Source organism: Schistocerca americana, chromosome 8 (assembly GCF_021461395.2).
Source record: "Schistocerca americana isolate TAMUIC-IGC-003095 chromosome 8, iqSchAmer2.1, whole genome shotgun sequence".
NCBI classification, from domain to species: domain Eukaryota; kingdom Metazoa; phylum Arthropoda; class Insecta; order Orthoptera; family Acrididae; genus Schistocerca; species Schistocerca americana.
Window position 1 is genome coordinate 397,037,305 of NC_060126.1, and position 13,747 is coordinate 397,051,051.

Consider the following 13,747-nt stretch of genomic DNA (forward strand, 5'->3'; position numbering starts at 1 on the left):
TACAAACTACACTCATGCTCATAACTTAAGAATAATGCTGATACATAGTGAAACAACGCTCTGGTGGGCGGTTTGCGGGTTTAAATCACCTCGGGGTATAACCATGCGCTGCATTTGACCTGCAGTCGTCGCACAGTGCCGCTGGCAGCAGTTCACATATGCAGAGGTGTGTTGGTGCACATCAGAGTACGGTGCAGCGAGTAAGTGTACAGACGACTGAAAAGACACGGTTTATTCGCACTGTGAATTTCAAACTGTATTGTTCCTTCTGCCGATTTCTAACTTAGCAAATTACGTTATGTTACACCCTCCAGAGTTCAATGTTCGTTATTGTTCAGTTTTACAAACAGATTCTAGAAACAATGGCGAAAAATATGAAATACACTAGACTCTCAATAATCTGGCCATTCCTGGCACATATAGGGAGCAGGATTATTGAGTATCTGAAATTTGTCTTATTCATTTATTTTGTTTCTTATTTACTTTGAAAACACAGGGGATATAGAGTACTGAACTTTATTAAACTGAAGGATGCAATTTTAAAGCATAGAGGATATGCATTATTAAATCCAAAAAATACATTCATTTTCAAAGAAAAGTTAGTCCTTTGGTGTATACTGTACATAATTATACAGTCGTATCATCACTATGAAACATGTCTCTAATTTCTAACTGTCGCAATGATTTTATGTGACGGTAGCATGTATTATCACACAACTGCTTTACAAGTATTACATCAGTACTGGATGTACCTGGTTGTTGCATATTGTACTCCAGCAAGATGTTGACAGCTTCAGCACCAGCAGTGTGAGCAACATTTATGCTGTCTTCTCCTGTGTCCTCTTCTTCATCACTTTCATCGTTACTTTCTTGCATCACTTTCATCGTTACTTTCTTGCGCGGTTTTGATTATGCCTTCATCTGTTAAAGTTTGGTCCGTATTATAGTTTGTCTCATTCAGCCACTTAGTAACATCTTCATCATCAATTTCTTCTCCTTCTGGAAGGTTGTGGAACAGGTCAGTGTACAAAAAAAAAGCACTCCATCTTGAGGCCACGAGTTGCCTACCGGGACCATCCGACTTCCATGTCATCCTCAGTGGAGGATGCGGATAGGCGTGGGGTCAGCACACCGCACCCCCAGTCGTTATGATGGCATTCTTGACCGAAGCCGCTACTATACGGTCGAGTAGCTCCACAATTGGCATCATGAGGCTGAGTGAACCCCGTAAAATGGCAACAGCACATGGCGGCCTGGATGGTCACCCATCCAAGTGCCGGCCATGCCTGACAGCGCTTAACTTCGGTGATCTCACGGGAACCGGAACCGGTGCAAGACTGTTGCCTTCAGTGTACAACGTAATTGATAATTCCGAATTGACTGGCTCATCGCTGTCACTCACAACTGGATCCATGGATCCAACTTGGCATCAATGGATGGCTACAATTTTCTCTTCATTATGGTAGCGCTCTCCACTTTATCCCATGCTTTTGGCTGCTTGGAAAACAACATCATGTATGTTAATTGCTTTCCACGCTTTCAGCATAGTCTCGATTGAGTCGTTTTCACCTTTGTAAAGCAAGGAGACGAGAAGTAAATATCGATAATGACGTGTAATCGATTCCAAAACTGCTTGGTCCATACGCTGAGTTAGGGCTGTCACTTTGGGTAGGAGAAAGAGTGCTTGTATACCATCAGACTTAAGAGAAACATCTGAAGGATGACCAGGAACATTGCCAGTTATAAGGATAGCTTTCAGTGAAAGCTTTTTCTTCTTTAGCTTTTTTCTCACTGTTGGTACATAAGTTTCATTGAACAACCGAGAGAATATTTATCTGCCCATCCACGCTTTCTCATGAGCGCAATACTGCACTAGTAGAGTATTTATGTCAAAGGGTTGAAAACAACGTGGATGTTGGGATTTTACAATCACCATAAGCGGTAGATTATGACTCCTATTTGCATTACAATACACCATTAATGTTACAAACTGTTTCTGTTGCTTGTAACGACGAGCTTCTTTCTCGTTCTTGGCAGCTAATGTTTTCGAAGGAAGCATCTTGTGAAAGAGTCCTGTTTCATCAGCATTATACAAGGCATCAGCAGTTAAATCTTCTTCCTCTATTATCTTCCATTTCTTGCTTACAAACACATCAACATCCTTATCGTTAGCTGCGCGACTTTCCCTGCTGACTGTCAGCTGCCGAATGCTATGTCATTTATTTCAGTTTGGTAGCCAACCTTCGCTCGCTGCAAACAAGTTACCGTCGCCAAGTTGTTTATTAAATGCAGCTGCGTTTTCCTTTATAATCGGGCCACTGACTGGAATTCCTTTACTGCATTGTTGTATGAACCATCTATAAACAGCTACGTCCAGGTCTTTATTTTCACTCTTTTGCATAACCTTCCGTTTTCCCAACTCACTATCCATTTGTGGTGAATACTGTCGAATAACATCTTCTTTCTTTTCGATGTCACAAATAGTTGCTCGTCCAACATTGAATTCAGCAGCAATGGCTTTCTGCGAAGAACCTCGATTTAACTTATCTAAAATGTCGAGTTTCTGCTTGATGTATAGCATAATGAGTTTCCTTTTAGAAGATATGATTCCGAACTGTAAAGAGAGCTACAATTTCATATACAGTATATAAAGCATTATTGCATACGATATTTCATTTTGCACTTATTTTTGGATGTGCGCTGGATTACAGAGAGGCCAGACTACTGAGGGCCGGATTAGCGAGAGTCTAGTGTACATTGACTAAATTAAATGTTGCATTGTGTAGTTTATTCTTTGTCGAAAATTACAATTGTCCTGTCATGGTCGTTAAGATGAAACACTCCCAGTTAAATTTCGGTGATTGTTAATAAGCAAATAGCAGCCTGAGTTCTAATTTTTATGTGGCTTAATAGATAAGTGCTGACCGGTTTTAGCTGTTTTGAGTGTCGTTTCTAATAAGAATGCTCTTGCTCAACAGTCTTAAACACAGTGATGAGGGATTTCTGCAGTGATCAATCTAAAGATATTTTACACTATTTGAGCGATATATTCTGGTTAGGCACAATGTGTTGCAAACACTAGTTTCGTCTTAGGCTGGTAATAACGGCTCATCTCATTTGTACATCGCCACGTGCTATAACAATAGTTAGCACACACATTTCTCACTGGAGTTCAATTTGTGACTGGCATGAGGTTGACGCAAACGCGTATTTTCCGCACTCCACAAACTTTCTGAACACTTGTCAGTAATATCACTTGTCACAATACGGAATAATGTTTCACTCAGGGTCAACCTGTGGTGTTTGGAGCACTCTCAGCTGATACAACGTTATGGGATACTTTTACCCCCCTCCATTCAAACCATGATATGCTCTCTGACTGACAGCTACAATCAGACTGCTATCGTATTTACCCATTTTGCCCACTTTGTGCTCGCTGCACTTCAGTGTGCCTACCATTGACCTATGTATTTGTCTCTGGGCAAGGAATTGTGAAATCCTTACAAACTCACATTAGATGGAAATAGACAGTGTATGCAGCAATTGATCACGCCAATCTGAAACTCCTTAGTATATGTAGAAATATAGTTGCAGTAGATAGATCACATGAGATGTGTGGGGAAATTAGAGAGAAATATGTCTGCGGAGCCAGCTATTAAATGTAGCCCCACCAATAGTTTAAAAATAATAGATTATGGCATAATTCACCATTACCTTAAATACAGAACAGAATTTTGTAGCTGTGCTACTGATATACATTTCAGTGTAAAAATGCAGCTAGACTGTTGCTTGGTGTAGGATAGAGAGAATCCAGCCATGCTAATTTTTAGGATATAAATGTCTAATGATACATTCTTAGTATTTATATAAAGGAACAAGAAAGTCCAGGTATGTTCATGGCTGCAAAACTAGAAATGAGTTGATATATTTGGTCATATATGTTTTAACATGCCTCCATTCATAGTAAGAACATATGAATCCAAATTATTAAGAATAAAAGTAAAATATTTTCTGGTAAAAAATGTATGTATTCATTGAAGTACACAGTGAGCTCCTTAAGAAGTATGATGTCACTTAGTGTGCTTCATAACATTACTATTTTAATTATTAGTACTACAATTAGCAATTTATGTTCTACATACTACTACCAACTTTTATTAAACCTGTATAAGTTATTTTTATTATCATTATTGTGCTTCAATTTAGTACTGTAATATCATTATACATCTAAGAATGATTTTTTTTTTCAAATGTTTAATTGGAAAAAAATGGAAATAATTTACTAACTAGATGACACTGCACTACTAAAAAATTTTGCAAGACGTAACTTTGTATTGAGTAGTTTGAAATAAATCAAGTTTTTCAAATGTTTGTTGACATCATTGCATATTTATTCAACTTTCTGAATGTTTTCACGTGATGTTTATCCTCTGATGAAGTGAAAATTTGTATATAAAACGAGTCAAATATGTACTTGCAAAAGAGAAAAGCCAAAAAATGATAAAGAACAATGGAAATGGAGATGGCACGAATCACTGGTTTTCTACAAATCATAGCTCCAGATTAAATGTTTCAGTAATAACATGGTAATGCTTATTAATATTTTTATAGTAATGAAACTATAAAATACATCTGAAATAGCATGAAAAGGAGTGGTTAATTTGGTAAATGGGCAAAGTGAGTGTGTCTGTGGTCTGTGTAGGTCCAGGAGAGAGGGCAGAGGGTAGACAGTAAAATTGCAGAGGAGGTCCAAGGCTTGAATACTATAAGCAGGTTCAAATGCATGTCAGCTGCAGTGGCTCTGCAGAGATCGAATGGCTAGACTAGTGTGTAGAGCTGCATCAAAATTGACATTGGACTGATGACCACAACAAGAAGCAGTGGGCATTACAGCAATAGACAGCATCAAACTCGCAGGGCACTAGTTAATTAATACACATAGAATTATAGTGGGCTACCTTTTGAAATTACCTCAGTACGCTATAAATAATGAATTCCTGTACGTCACAGGATGGGTGGACAACTGAGCAATCCATTTGATATTTTTAAATGCATTTTAGGAAGATCATGTAGCTATATACAAGGTGTTACAAAAAGGTACGGCCAAACTTTCGGGAAACGTTCCTCACACCCAAATAAAGAAAAGATGTTATGTGGACATGTTATAATAGATTATACTATGAATGATGAAAGTATGTGAATGCAGCTTGCCGCTAACTTGGTGTAATGTCTCTCACACATAAACCTGTACAGTAAAGTAAGGGCCTCCTGTTTTATCTTTAGGCTGATCCATGATAAGACAGGCAAACAATTATACTAATGGAGGATTCTGCGTATTTTCTCTAATTTCATTTGCTCTCTCTCTCTCTCTCTCTCTCTCTCTCTCTGTCCTTTATCTATATACAGTTTTAAATATAATATTTCATTACGTGAACTCAGCCCAATAGAATCTCTGGTGGAGCCCTTCGTCTTAATATTCAGCGGCTGGCTTGCTGTAAAAGATATTTATATCTATTATTATTGTTAAGCGCTGCATTCAGTTGGGAAAATCGATCGTTTGAACAATTCGTTCATTTTACGACAGATTTAGAATTTCAGATGTGTCCGAAGCTTTTTTGGACGATTTTATAAAATCTCGGTGATTGCAGGCTCTCTTCGTCACAACTGAAACTTCCCCACTAATTACAGGGCCAAGACAATCATCAATGATTCAGACAGAGAACTCATTCGTCATTCACTCTAGAATAAAAGGGTGACAAACCTTATTTCTGAGGAAAATTGTATATTCAATCCATCTCCATTACATGTTCCGTTTTCTGTTGATTCCCAGCCTTACTTAATTTGCGTTTACAATTTTTCTCTCTCTTCAAATAACCCGCTAGTGGCACAAACGTTAATAGCTCGCTTTAGCGAGAAGAAGAGCAAATATGTCTCTTTTTGCAACCCGACAATCTTCCAACAGATACTTCCGAAGCTGTCCTAGTTACCCGTCTCTGATAACCATGGAGAATACATATATGTATCTCTGTTATTCCAAAGAATAAACGTACTAGAAAAATACCTTGACGTCGACGAGCTGTCGGCGCATATATTACTAGAAAATCCGATCAGATACTTTTCAAAAGTGAATAAATGTGGATGATTTGATTGACCATTATTAATTATTGCGTGGTAGAGGGTAATTTTCCGTGGGGAGATTACAATGTGTCCAGAAACACTTAATTTCCATGTTAGAGCTCATTTTAGTTTCGTCAGTATGTACTGTACTTCCTCGATTCACCGCCAGTTGGCTCAATTAAAGGAAGGTAATGTTGACTTCGATGCTTGTGTTGACATGCGACTCATTGCTCTACAGTACTAGTATCAAGCACATCAGTACATAGCATCAACAGGTTAGTATTCATCACGAACATGGTTTTGCAGTCAATGCAATGTTTACAAATGCAGAGTTGGCAGATGGGCATTTGGTGTATGGATTAGCACGGGGCAATAGCCGTGGCGCGGTACGATTGTATCGAGACAGATTTCCAGAACGAAGGTGTCCCGACAGGAAGACGTTCGAAGCAATTGATCGACGTCTTAGGGAGCACGGAACTCGCGACCGGAGAAGACCTAGAACGACGAGGGCACCTGCAATGGACGAGGCAATTCTTCGTGCAGTTGACGATAACCGTAATGTCAGCGTCAGAGAAGTTGCTGCTGTACAAGGTAACGTTGACCACGTCACTGCATGGAGAGTGCTACGGGAGAACCAGTTGTTTCCGTACCATGTACAGCCTGTGCAGGCACTATCAGCAGCTGATTGGCCTCCATGGGTACACTTCTGCGAATGGTTCATCCAACAATGTGTCAATTCTCATTTCAGTGCAAATGTTCTCTTTACGGATGAGGCTTCATTCCAATGTGATCAAATTGTAAATTTTCGCAATCAACATGTGTGGGCTGACGAGAATCCGCACGCAATTGTGCAATCACGTCATCAACACAGATTTTCTGTGAACGTTTGGGCAGGCATTGTTGGTGATGTCTTGATTGGGCCCCATGTTCTTCCACCTACGCTCAATGGAGCACGTTATCATGATTTCATATGGGATACTCTACCTGTGCTGCTAGAATATGTGCCTTTACAAGTACGACACAACATGTGGTTCATGCACGATGGAGCTCCTGCACATTTCAGTCGAAGTGTTGTACGCTTCTCAACAACAGATTCGGTGACCAATGGATTGCTAGAGGCGGACCAATTCCATGGACTTCACACTCTCCTGACCTGAACCCTCTTGACTTTCATTTATGGGGGCATTTGAAAGCTCTTGTCTACGCAACCCCGGTACCAAATGTAGAGACTCTTCGTGCTCGTATTGTGGATGGCTGTGATACAATACGCCATTCTCCAGGGCTGCATCAGCAATTCCATGTGACAGAGGGTGGATGCATGTATCCTCGCTAACGGAGGACATTTTGAACATTTCCTGTAACAAAGTGTTTGAAGTCACGCTGGTACGTTCTTTTGCTGTGTATTTCCATTCCATGATTAATGTGATTTGAAGAGAAGTAATAAAATGAGCTCTAACATGGAAAGTAAGTGTTTCCTGACACATGTTCACATAACATATTTTCTTTCTTTGTGTGTGAGGAATGCTTCCTGAAAGTTTGGCCGTACGTTTTTGTAACACCCTGTATATTCGAAGCTTATTAGGGCATTACTGTTTTATGAAACTTTTTCGTGATGCCAACACAGCACATTGTATTAGAAGAGAGACTCAGCAGCATGGTCAATTGTAGGTTTTTTTCTGTCTTTTTTGGTCATGTTACTGGTTTGATAGGAGACACCACGAATTCCTCTATAGTGCTAATCTCCTCAACTCAGAGTAGCGCTTGCTACACATCATCAATTATTTGGTTGATGTATTCCGGTCTTTAACAGTAGTAACAGGCAACTTAAAACGTTGAGGTGGCTCTCTCTTCTTCTCTCATAACAAAAATTAGTTATTTCTGAGCTGTGGTATCTGTCGCAAACAGGTGAAACTTCCTAGCATTTGGTTCTTCCAAACTTTTAGCAAAGTTTATTCAGTATATAACATGCAAATTGTTGAGGTGCCTATGCTGTTAATACACCGAATCCACAGTACGTATTATATGTATTAATGGGCTTACCACATATATGGGATTATTTTGAAAACTGTTTGTTTATTTATAGACGCAATCACATTCTTATGACACAGTCATAACCGGTGTCGGCCATACAATGACCATCTTCAGAATCTATAACAATACAAAATAAAATTTATATTAAAACCTAAAAATAAGTGCAATATTTAACCAGGCTTATTAGTAATCTACAGAATTTATGCGAAATACATATAGTTCATACCTAAAGGTGGCATACACTGAACACAGGTTCATGTGTTGTCAAACTAGCTATAAAATGTAAAACCCCGTTCTTATATAGATATAAAAATTTGTTATGGGATTAGCCTGGACAGTCCTGCTTCTTGAGTGCTGTCTGTAGTAATGTTTGTTGTTTGAGAAACTTACGACTGCGAGGATTTTTAAAAAAATTAGCCCTATACATTTGATATCATGCTTTTAACCATTCTCCTACAGCTGGACTTCTTGCAGCTGAGTTTGGAACATCAGTGGCAATGCATGACTACCAGTCCATCCGCAACTTTTCACTTAGTCATATGGCAACATTGCAGGGGCAATGCGTTTAAATTGCTTTCGTGTGTGAAGTAACACGTCTGCACGTTTTTGGATCTATTTATTTCTATTCATCTTTTGTCTCATCGTTTCGCAATAGGAAAAAGGAAGCATGTTTTGAATGTTAGGCTATAACAGGAATACAAATTTATGAAATATTAAGATGAATTCAGAATCTATCCTGTCGTGAATATTATGATGTAATAAGCACAAAAAAACCAATTTCTTAAAAAGCCATGTCTAGTGAAAAATATAACTCAATAAATATCTACATCTACATCTATACTCTGCAAACGACTGTGATGTGCATAGCGGAGGTACGTTCCTTTGCCCAGTTATTGGGATTTCTTCCCATTCCATTCAGATATGGAGCGCGGGAAGAATGACTGTTTGAATCTTCAGTGTGCGCTGTAAATATTCTAATCTTTTCCTCGTGATCCTTACGTGAGCGATACGTAGAGGCTGTAGCATATTCCTAGAGCCATCATTTAAAGCTGGTTCTCAAAGCTTTGTTAGTAAACTTTCTCGGGTTAGTTTGGGTCTATCTTCAAGAGTCTGCCAGTTCAGTTCCTTCAACACCTCCATGACGCTCCCCACGGGTCAAAAAAACTTGTGACCATTCATTGTGCCCTTCTCTATATACGTTTAATACCCCCCTGTTAGTCCTATTCAGTATGTGTTCTACACACTCGAGCAATACATGAGAAACAGTCTCACGAGTGATTCCTATGAAGTCTCCTTTGTAGTCCAGTTGCATTTCCCCAGTATTCAATCAATAAGCCAAAGTCTACCTCCTGACTTACCCACGACTGAGTCTATGTTATCATTCCATTTCACATCCCTACAAAGTGTTAAAGTTCAGTTGAGACTGTTAAGTAATTTCAAAAATATGTCATGGGTTGGATCCAAAAAATATACACATTTGTCCTAGGCTGGAGACAGAAAAATATGGTAAGTATACCTGTGTAGGGACTCTGCAGTCACAATGCAATGAACTTAAAAATTTTGAAGAGCTCTGTATGGTCAAACATAGAGTAACCAGGGTCGAAATGCATGTTGCGAAGGCAAGAGTCTTTCCTGCACATCCATATGTCCATTAAAGAGACATCTCTACTTTACATTTTACAACAAACCTAATTAGTTACGGGATTCACAAATTAGATGTGAACATGCACGCATTTGGTATAGCTCATTATAAATTGTTTTGGTTTAGTGATCGTTTGTAATCGGCCTGACATAATTGTTGCTGCGACGTATCCATGGTTCATATCTTTTAACTTCAATTTAAGGAATTTAATGAAGCAGACACTTTCGATTTTAAAATGGAAGTCGCCGGCTTCCATTTATCACTATCGATTCAAATATATCGAAAGCATCGATGTAAACAAAAGAAGGTTTCTGGATATTTCAGTGCGGCGTGAGTGTTGTAGGCGTTTTGATTGTGGTTAATTTCTGAAATGGCTGCTATAAGTTTATTAAACCCAAAAGCTGAATTTGCTAGGGCAGCCCAAGCGTTGGCTGTAAATATTTCCGCGGCAAAGGGGATTCAGGATGTCATGAAAACTAATTTAGGACCGAAAGGCACAATGAAAATGTAAGTGAAGTTTCGTTGATGGCCATGTGCCTTAGTTAAGCCATTGAAAAATGTAGTGGCGTTCAGGTAACGTTGTGTTTGTTATTAATTTGGATAGCTAATATGTACAAGTTATAGTCTACGAAATTAACGTTACATTTACTACAGAATTATTTTCCGGAAGCATTGGTTGATCTGTTATTCAACAGTATCGAAATATTAAATTAACTATGTTCTAAACCACCCATAAAAACTAGATTTGGTTTTGCAATGCGAACATGTAAGGCACCAAAAGAAGGCAAAGAGGAGCTGCAGTTAAAATTCACCATTATTCCGCTGGTACTTAAATCTGTAAAAATGTTCTGCAGTCGTACATTACTCTGGAGAAGGCGATACCAAAAAACCCAGATGACTAGGAAATGAGATAGTCACAATAACCCAAAAACACTTTTAAAAAAATGGTGACTTTCCTCAAGTCTTATCGTGACAGATATCAGCCTGTTTTTCTGCCATGGTAACCACCGATCAGACTGTTTATAAACTTCAAAATTTAACAGCATTACCAAAGAACAGAATGTTATGGGAGTAATATTTTTGCATAATAGCTGCAATACAATTATATATATTGCCTTAAAGTTTTCACGATTGTTACATTGTGTCAGTTTTGGGGAAGGTGTTAGCATTCAGCCTTGACTTTTTTTTTTTTTTTTTTTAAAAAAAGGTTTATCATCATATAGAATTTTGTGTATACATTTTTAGTGTACAATGCTGTTCACATGCTAGTTTAATTCAAATTTGAACTACACAATATTTTGTGTTCGCTTAGTTTATGAAGAGTTGTGTTAATCTACTGTAGGCCATGCCCAATAGTTATGTGACACCAGCTACTGGTGGGTTTCTTTATCACAGTTTTTCAAGCCTGTTAAGGGTGTTTTGTTTTTTTTTTTTTTTTTTTTTTTTTTTACAAAGGATCCCAAGCATGATACATTTAAGTGTCAGAGGACAAAGCTAGAGGAGATCTCTTAGGATCCTAAGCTTTCTTCCAGATACTTCAATTTTTTTATACATTTTCAGGAATTTTCTGTAGAATGTCATGAGGAAAACTACACTGCCAGCTAGACAATGTCACTGAGGGTGCTGGAATAACGGCAATAATGTGCTGTTCTGGAATCCACACGTCAGTCTGTGATGCCCGATACTATGAAACTTCTTGGCCTTGTGAATTCATAAAGCTTACTAAAACATCCTTCTCAGTGGAAGTCCCAGATATTTCCAGTCAACCACTCTTTTGACAAATGCATGCAGCAGATTATCGTGCATGGAGCTCCGAACTTTCTCTTCTGCACTGAGGTGTTAATGGGATTAAATTTTGTTTCATCAGCAAAGAAGAAATTGAATGAAATAGTGTTACGGAAAGGGCGATTTTCTAACGTGGGCATACTTTAGTAGGAACTAGAGAAAACAGTGATGATTTGCAAGTTGCTGAAACAATGATCCATGTCAGCGGGTTTTCAAATGTCATATTTACTGGCCAAAATTAGTCACAGTAGAGACCTCTGCTGAGCAGGATGCTTTAATAAGCTAAATGCACCCACATGGCCCAGCAAATTCATTTTGTTGACCAACAAGGGGTGACAAGCTCTCTGTTCTGGAACAGCACGTTATGGCAGTTATTCCAGCACTCCCAGTGACATCGTCTGGCCAGCAATATAATTTTTGGCATAACATTCTATAGAAAATTAATGAAACTTGTACAAAAATTTGAAGGAAACATAAGCTTAGGGCTTTTGTCTTCTGACACAGAAATATATCATGATGCTTGGGATAGAGGCCCTTATCAGACTTCTCAACATGTGGTAAAGAAACCCACCAGTGGCTGCTGTTACACAGCAATTGGGTGTGGCCACTATGGTGTTTTTTTTGGGGGGGGGGGTGCTGGTTGTCTCACTTTAAAATAAACAAACAGTATTTTTGCCACTGGATCATAGCAACACTTTTCAAGCACAACCTTCATTATTTACCTTCAATTAACCAACTCTTTGAATCATCCAACCCTGTGTCCAACCGTCCATGTGCGTTCCAAGCTGATTGGCATACCTTTGTTACCAAGTGATTTTATTCGTGTCACAGCATGTGTCCATTTGAGTCATGTTGCTCATGCATGACAGACTAATGTACTGCTGGACTGTTCACTGTTCTGTATCCTTTAATCTGCTGCTTTATTTGTGTACTTTATAAATTTGTTACTGTATTCCTTTTAATTTCCAAGTTGTGATTAAGAAGTTCAGGGATTCTGAAAGATTAAAAAGTCTACAAATCAGAAAAGGTAAAGTGAAGTTCAAAATAGCCTCTGAAATGGGTGTTGGAGTGACAACCATTACAGTAAAATACTTAAACAAAAAAAAAAAAAAATTGAAAAATCAATACTTGGGTTCTTGGATGATACTCTGTGGGTTTGGTTTTGTCGGGAAAGAAGTAAGAAGAGCCCATATTTCAGGCACTATCATGAAAGAAAAAGCTATTCAGTTGCACAAAACCTGGGGGTGTGTGGAGAACATGGATTGCAAGCAAGTGGTGGTTTGCACTTCATCGGTTGGAAAAGCATTATGGTGCTATAGTTTCAGGTGAAAAACTTTCTCTAATGATGATGCAGTTAAGGAGTTTGTTTAAAAAACTGAAAAAGTATTCTCAGAAAATTAACTGGTAGCTCATTGATTATGGGGGATTCCATTGTCACAGGTGGGACAGTTGCACTAAGTTTTTCAATAGTCAGATGCTGATATAACATAAAGTATAAATAGAAATAAAGTAAAAATTGACTGGTTGCGTTATAAATAATTGTTTTACCTTCGCTTTAAATCTGAATGTCCGAAGTTTACAAATTCAGCTGTTATTCATCTTTAAAACTTTGTCACGGGTGGGACAGCAAATAGACGTAGCATTGAATAACCGCTAACATTTTAGAAGAATTCTGTGATTTAAGCACCTATTTTCTTTTGAAAATATTGAATTCACATTAATAAAACAATTATCTACATGACATATCAATAAATATTAGATTAGTAATACTTACTTACAATAATTGCAATCAAAGACTGTCACGGTGGGACTCATGTGAAGTACAATCTTTTTAATTAAACTGATTTTATTATGTAAGTTAGCTATGAATCAGTAGGTAACATATACTTAGAAGGCACTTTAAGTTTTAGTAACTTTGTAGAACATTTTTGTTGCTTATAAATAATATAAATTTTTGTATAGTATTAGTTTACAGTTCTGAGTACTTAATTATTTCACTTGAAGAATGTACCACTTTGAAAAAATGCACTTGACCTCTCACCCACTTTCGAAAATGTCTAAATTGCCGGGAAACTCATAATATAAAGTGTCCCTAACATGTTTGACATTTGGATTCGGGAGAATAGCAAGAACTTCTTTAAACTCTATGTAGGATACATCCTGCTCGTCAGC

The 13,747-nt window shown here is 38.1% G+C and overlaps 1 protein-coding gene across 1 annotated transcript in view; it reads left to right on the forward strand.

Annotated features, from left to right (window-relative positions):
• The first annotated feature begins 10,086 nt into the window (after positions 1-10,086).
• The window catches only part of LOC124545352 (T-complex protein 1 subunit zeta), a 68,086-nt gene continuing 64,425 nt past the window's right edge, over positions 10,087-13,747 (forward strand). Inside the window, exon 1 of the mRNA XM_047124253.1 lies at positions 10,087-10,297. Coding sequence (XP_046980209.1) covers positions 10,161-10,297 — 137 coding nt within the window. The 5' untranslated portion in view covers positions 10,087-10,160. The remainder of the gene's footprint in view (positions 10,298-13,747) is intronic.